The following is a 6,890-nucleotide window of genomic DNA, read 5'->3' as shown; positions in this document are numbered from 1 at the left end:
TAGGATAGCAGCCTGTGAAGTTCCATTGGAAGTAGCATTTACAATGCCAAGCCATTGTCTATCACTGTTTTGTGGGACAGTCCTATCTGAAGTTAAGATAAAGGCCAAGCCTTCACCACCAAGGGTAGTTTCTGGAGTTGTGTTGAGCACAAAAGTGGTGTTGAAGGAACCAATAATTGAATAAAAAAGAAAAGAAAGATTTTATTAAGAAGAAGAGCACAAGAAATAGGAGAGAAATATCGTCCAAGGATTTCCTCTTTACGAATGATTTTTCGTTTCAAAAAGAGTCAATGCTCAATCTACAAATCAACATATATCCATCCACGTTTCCCTTTACTTCCTCCTATATATTTAACTCATTAACTCCCCCTTGCCCATGACTTAGATGCTGCCCCTTTTAATAATTCTAGGAAGTTTGAACTTTAATCCTTCCTAAAGTGCACTATTTAGAATTTAAATTTTGGATAACTTCTTCGTTTTGTACCAACATATCAATGTTATGACTGCAGTTTGAGTAGTGAGGAAAAGGAAAAACATAATGGTATACCGTTTCAGTTTTACAAGATATATTTGTTCTGTCAGGTTGAAGTTACAAGATATACATGATACTAATTGATCCTGATTACCAAAGATAATTACTGACACTTCTTTTGACATTTTATTCCTTTGAACTTGTTATCCATCATGAAAAAAATGAACCTACTCCTTTTAGCTGATATTTTTTTGCTTTTTATGATTTTATGTTGAAACAGGTTGGTCGAATGACATTGGTGGGCTGTTGGCTCTTGGGTATACTGTTGTGGTTAGTTATAAGCGTGCATCGACAACTGTCAATAATGGCAAGGTTACCATCTCTTTTGAGACCATTGATGTTCTTGGTGAGACATTTATATGGTGATGAGAGGAACTCATAGAAATGTATAGTTTTTTCTGATCCCATTAGACATGTTCTATGTAAGATGCGATCGTTTTGAGGACTCACCAGTCACCATGTATTTTATGTAAAGCATCTTATTGTAGATTTCATTATACTTATTGTTGTTTCTTTTTTTTTTTTTTACGAAGGGTCTAGTCATAGTAGTATAAATAAGGGTTAATTCTTATATCATATTTAAAATACCTTATTTTCTCATTTTTGAGGATTTTTTATCCTTGCACTGTGAACTCTTTTTTTGTTTTTACAGTTTCTTATATGAAAGACTTTCCATGGTTTCTTCCATTTTGTTAAATAGAATTTTTTTTTTTATACTTTCTGCTCAGTCTGATTAAGCCTTGTCTGGTTGATAATATGGTGAGTTACTTATCTGAAAAATTGAAAAAAAAATCTCAGACTGTTGGAACGGAAGCATCAAGGATGGGTATTGATGAACCTTGGATTACCAAATCATATCTGGAAATGATTCTGGAGAGAAAAGGTAGGGATTGGGATGCTCTCCCTTTAATATAGTTTATGCACATTTAGTTAATTCAGTTGTTTTCCTTACAAGTGATGATAACTGGTACAACATGAAAAATATTGTGTTTTGAAGAGTGTGAGGACAACATATGGCCAATTACCTTCATGACTACTTGAATTGTTTATTTCCAGTAGATTATCTTAATTTTCTAGACTAGTGCAAAGATAAGAACATTTGTACACATATTTAATCTTTTTTTAAAACAGTTCAATATAATTAATTTGACAAGAGGCTATGAAAGAAGCAAATATTGTGCAGTGAGTGGTTTAGAGAGTTGTCAAAGCATGAAGGGGTCCAATAAAATGTGGAGAGCAGAAAGGGATATTTGCTATGTTGTAGTTATAGATTTAAATTATAGATATATTATAGTTATAGATTACAAATTGGAGAGAAGTTGCATTTACTTGTATTCAACTTCTCACTTCCATTTGTAGGTGTACCTCGTCTTAGTACTCCACCACTTGTGTCTAATACTACTGAGGCTGGTAGTCAAGAAACAACGATCATTGCCCCAAAACCAATACGCGTTACTCCTGATGTTGTTACTGGGCTTGAGGATTTACCTCAGCCATGGACTCGATCACCAACAAAATCTAAAATGGAACCTGTTGTGGCTGCATGGCATTTCATATCTTCAGATTCCTCCCAGCCTGACAATTCAGTCCTAGGTATTTTTCCTTGAATTGGAGGATGCAAATAATTTTGTAGATAATGCCTTTACTTTATGTATTTAAAAGAATGTGCACATTATATTAATTATTCAAACAACCATATTAAAGAAAATAAGAGTTTTCTTTTTATGTAAACAGTGAATCAAATGTGATCATGTCAATAGTTTCAGTATTTTGTCAAATACACATAGTTATGAAAGATTTTCTATCCATCTAAGAGTTATCTAGAGATCATACGATCCATTTGCATATATATATATATATATATATATATATATATATATATATATATATATATATATATATATATATATATATATATATATATCGACCTCTAATTAAAATTTGCAATTAGATTATTTATTATCTCTGCTTTTTTTTCTAATTCCACAACAAATAATTAATAATAGAATAAAAATATTTAATATTCGTTGATCTTGAGAACAGTACAACATCAAACAAAAAAATATTTAACGAATTAAAATAAAAATTCAGTCTACTTTTTATTTAATATGTTTAATTGGTTGAATGGGGCCACCCAGGTTAGAATAGACTAAACATTAACCCACCTTTTCGAAAATTTATTGCATGCAAGGGCTCACAAATAGACTATACATTTTTTATTATTTAAAATTTATTTAAAAACTCAAAAAAATATTTATATCTTATTGCTGAACTAATAACTCTCTCATCTGATGTTATAATTCATAATAAAGTATTACATTTGTACACTTGATGGCAACAAGGTTGTTCTTTCTAACATCTTTAAAAGTATTAAATTGGCAATTTTGTAGCAGTTTAGGTAAATTCTTAGTGTTTTTCTCACTTGTGATGCGATTATGCAGGGACAAGAAAGTGTGTGATGGATTAACAGACGAAAGCATGGAATCAATGTGTGGAAGGTCTGAAATTCAACAGTGTGACTTGTGATCTGTACATTGCAGATGCATACTTCGGGCTTCTAATGGTAGGACCAGGTGGTGGAGTGGCTAAGCAGTTAGCCACTTCTGCAGAAGGGGTTCCGTTTAGGTTCACAAATTCCTTGGACATTCACCCCAAAACCGGTGAAGTTTACTTCACAGACAGTAGCATCCTATTCCAGAGAAGCTAAATTCTGAACCCATGTTAACTTGTTAAAAATTCGAATGCTTTGTGAGTGATTACAGTGTGTTGTGCTTTGTGTGAACGAATGTGCATGTAAAAGTCATATTGAGACTTTTCTTTTGGTTACTGCTGTACTGAATAATGCTGAATCAATTTTGCTTCATCTCAGTCTCAGCATGCATTTTTAACAGTAGTAGTTCTGATAGAATCACTTATCTTGGAGAAGTTGTGCTTTTCAGGAGGTCCAAGTGGGTCTGTGAAGACTAGTTTGGCTCATAAAATGGCAAATATAATTGGTTGTGAAGTAGTTTCCCTGGGAAGCTATTATAAACAAGTAAAGGATTTTAAATATGATGACTTCAACGCACTTGATTTATCTTTGGTATCTAAAGTAAGGTAATTGAGCAGTTTAGATGCAGTTGATTGGGTCACTCTGCATGATATTGATTGATGTCACACGTTCAAACACATTACTTTTTATGAATAAAAATGGTTTTATTTCTTCTGAGGAATCAATCTTTTTTAGTAATTATTTTTACCATGATATGTTAATTTAGTGTCACTATTTTTAGTTCCCATTAATTACCCTACTTCATGGTTTGAAGTAATAAACAACTTAATATGAAGCATTTGCTTTAGAAGATGTAAACCTTTGCATGGTTGGGGACAAAGTCTGGTTAGACTTGATCTACTTATGAGCTTTGTTTGTATAATTTTACAGAGTCTACATTTCCTAGCGATTGCTCCAAAACTTGTCCTGTCAATTGCCCAAAACTCTTATCCCTGAATAATATGACAATCCAACTCAGTAACACAAAGCCATTAATTACATCTAAAAATCAGTGGAAGTTAAGGATTTGAAGCAAAGGAAATACTCTTTTTAAAAAAGTTGTTTTTTAATTTTGAATAATTTTCTCACAGTTTATTTTATATTTGTAAGTTTGTAACCTTATATAAATATTTGATTGATATTTAGTGCTAATTTGGAGTTATTAAGGTTCATAGAGTTTCAGAGAATTTTAGCTTGATTTTACTCCTGGGGGAAAGAATTATTACAACAACATTGATTGTTGTGATATAGCTATATATAGCTAAGAAAGGAAACTAACTTCCAGGAGACTTCAAACAACTACCACTCAGCTTTCAGTTAGATAGATGAACAACCAACTGACTTAAAAACTGAAAAATACAGAGATTCTAAGAAAAACTACAGGGGGTAGAACTCTATATCTTTTAGCGCTCTCCAAGACCTGTACTTTGATATTATAATATCTCTCTACAGACCTGGTTCTTCATTCACAAGTCTCCATTTCCATTTGCCAAGTAAAGCAAAATTAAAAAATCTCATATCTTTTAAGCCTAGTCTACCCTCTTCCTTAGGTTTACACATTTGCTCCCACTTCACCCATGCAATCTTCCTCCCCTCAAACCCCATCCCCATAGGAAATCCCTTTGTATTCTTAACATTATATCAATTTAAATATTAACTTAAGAATAAATTTATATTTACGTAGAATTAATGTAATATTATCATTTTATATTTTTATATAATATTACATAACATTGAATTTACATTGGAAACTTTTTTTTTTCATTTAATGTCCTTCAAAACCAAACTTTTCTCATAGTTGATTTTTTAAAACATCAAGCCGTAGATAATATTAGGTAATATATTCCTTCCGTGTGTTTTTAGAATAAATTTCAAAATTAATACATTGAAAATCAAATCGTTTTTAAATTGTGAAAAATTAATCATAATGCATATAATAATATTAATAAATTTTGGATTCAAATTTGAAATCGTAACATACAATAAAAAAGAAAAAAAATGTGATAGCAAACATTAAATTTAACATTTAATGAAAAATATATACAAAAAATTAATTTTTGTAATAAATACTTTATAATATTTCTGATACAAATATATAAATTCAAATATTCAAAAATTTTCGTTGACCCATAATGATATAATAATACATTAGAAAATATAATAATATGTAATAATGTAAATATAAAATATAATAATATTAATATAATAAAAATATAAGGTAAAAAATAAAAATTATAAATTTTTAAACTTTTAAAGATATGAAAATAATTAACTATTTCAATTTCAATATTATTGCAAGATTAAGATTCATATATTGTGAAAATTGGAATTCGAAATATATATATATATATATATATATATATATATATATATATATATATATATATATATATATTAACATTTTCTCTAAAAATAATCACCAAACTAAAACTTTAGAATGAAAGTGGTACTATTTGACTAATTAAATCAAAAATATACCAATAAAATTTGAATTTTAACATTAAAAAAAATTGTAAAATAGTGTAGGTTGTTTAACAGATTCTTATAATATCTCTAAACAACTTTCAAATATTTTTAAATTATAAGAAAGGTTCGTATTTAATCAATTATCAAAATCTGAAAAATGATAAATTGAAAAAATTTAGTGGAAATACATTAATATGCAAAATATAAAACAATAAAAGTTAAAAATATGATATAGAATGTTCCTGCAGAGAACAAACAAGATATGTTAGACACAAGTATTACCTTACCCTGGTTCGCTATCTCCTCAGCAGGCTTCTTCCCGGTTGATACATGTCGCTCATGGATATCTCGGTGTGATCGGTTTGGTCCGGAGAGGGGTTACGTGCAGAAGGGACTCCGAAGCTCAAGTCAGCAAAATCTCTAAGAAAGTCAAATCTGGTGATTAGGGAAGTAATGAATGCGTACCTTTAATTCGTGGTGTCCATGCGTATTTATAGATTAATAATTATGTCTGGCCACGTCATGCGCTGAGCCCTTGTTTGGGCTATAGGTGGGCCTGGACCTTAGCCAAGACCCTTAATTCGATTATTGTGGACTTGATGAATCTTATGGGAATGTTCTAGTTTTGCCAAGTCCTTGGTTAGTTTCGTGGAGTTAACGGCCTATGCCGGTTACCCTTTAGCGGCTTAGGCGGTTATTGTTGCTTTGGTTTGTCTGATCAATGTTACTCCTTAGCGGTTTAGTCCGGGTATCTTAGCATGTGTATGGTAATTGTTATTATTTATAGCCTTGGTAGTTACATGGACGGGTTTTCTAGTTATTATTCGACTAGGCCGGCTAGGTGTGGTACATAAAAAATAAACAAGTAATATAATATTTAGGAACAAAAGCTCTATGGTTCTTAATAATATAATAATAAAATAATATATTAACATATTAGTCCTAATATAATAAAAATAATAGTAAAAATAATTAAAATATGGTGTAAAATAATAAATAAATAATTGTAAAATTTAAATATGAATTTATAAATATTTTTAAATAATTTTCACATATTTTTGACATTTTACACAAACTTAAACAATAATTTAAAAAATAATTTTTATAACATAGACATCGGTATATAATTACAAGTTAAAATTATACATTCTTAAAATTTGTAAAGATATAAAAATCACTAATGATCTCGGTATATTAGCAGGAGTAGTTTGTGTTGCTGGGTTGATAAAGATACTGATGTTGTCCCTGATGCTGAAAAATTGATAGAAAAAAGGTTATAACTGTGAAACTAATGATGTACGAACCTTTCCAAAATTATAGATGAATTCATATATTTACGTTCTTTTAATTTAATAAAATAAT

At 29.9% G+C, this 6,890-nt stretch overlaps 1 protein-coding gene across 1 annotated transcript; it reads left to right on the top strand.

Annotated features, from left to right (window-relative positions):
• Window positions 1-388: 388 nt before the first annotated feature.
• Window positions 389-3,440, top strand: LOC146883319 (uncharacterized). Its single transcript, XM_085667570.1, has 4 exons — window positions 389-878; window positions 1,331-1,415; window positions 1,892-2,125; window positions 2,974-3,440. Exons 1-4 carry the CDS (start codon window positions 741-743, stop codon window positions 2,997-2,999), a joined length of 483 nt encoding a protein of 160 aa, XP_085523696.1. The 5' UTR covers window positions 389-740; the 3' UTR covers window positions 3,000-3,440.
• The last annotated feature ends 3,450 nt before the right edge of the window (window positions 3,441-6,890 follow it).

This window comes from Vigna unguiculata, chromosome 10, assembly GCF_037176805.1.
Source record: "Vigna unguiculata cultivar grain cowpea cultivar isolate G323 ecotype 2 chromosome 10, ASM3717680v1, whole genome shotgun sequence".
In the NCBI taxonomy this organism is placed as follows: Eukaryota; Viridiplantae; Streptophyta; class Magnoliopsida; order Fabales; family Fabaceae; genus Vigna; species Vigna unguiculata.
The sequence above is the reverse complement of the archived record's forward strand: the minus strand, read 5'-3'. Positions and strand labels throughout refer to the sequence as shown.

What these genes read in the sequence shown, in the direction of transcription:
- LOC146883319 (XM_085667570.1), top strand. Translation starts at nt 741, where the DNA reads ATGTTGAAACAGGTTGGTCGAATGACATTGGTGGGCTGTTGGCTCTTG. An exon ending in TGAGACCATTGATGTTCTTG is followed by an intron (nt 879 to 1,330) that starts GTGAGACATTTA and finishes AAAAAATCTCAG; the next exon opens with ACTGTTGGAACGGAAGCATC. An exon ending in GCCTGACAATTCAGTCCTAG is followed by an intron (nt 2,126 to 2,973) that starts GTATTTTTCCTT and finishes GCGATTATGCAG; the next exon opens with GGACAAGAAAGTGTGTGATG.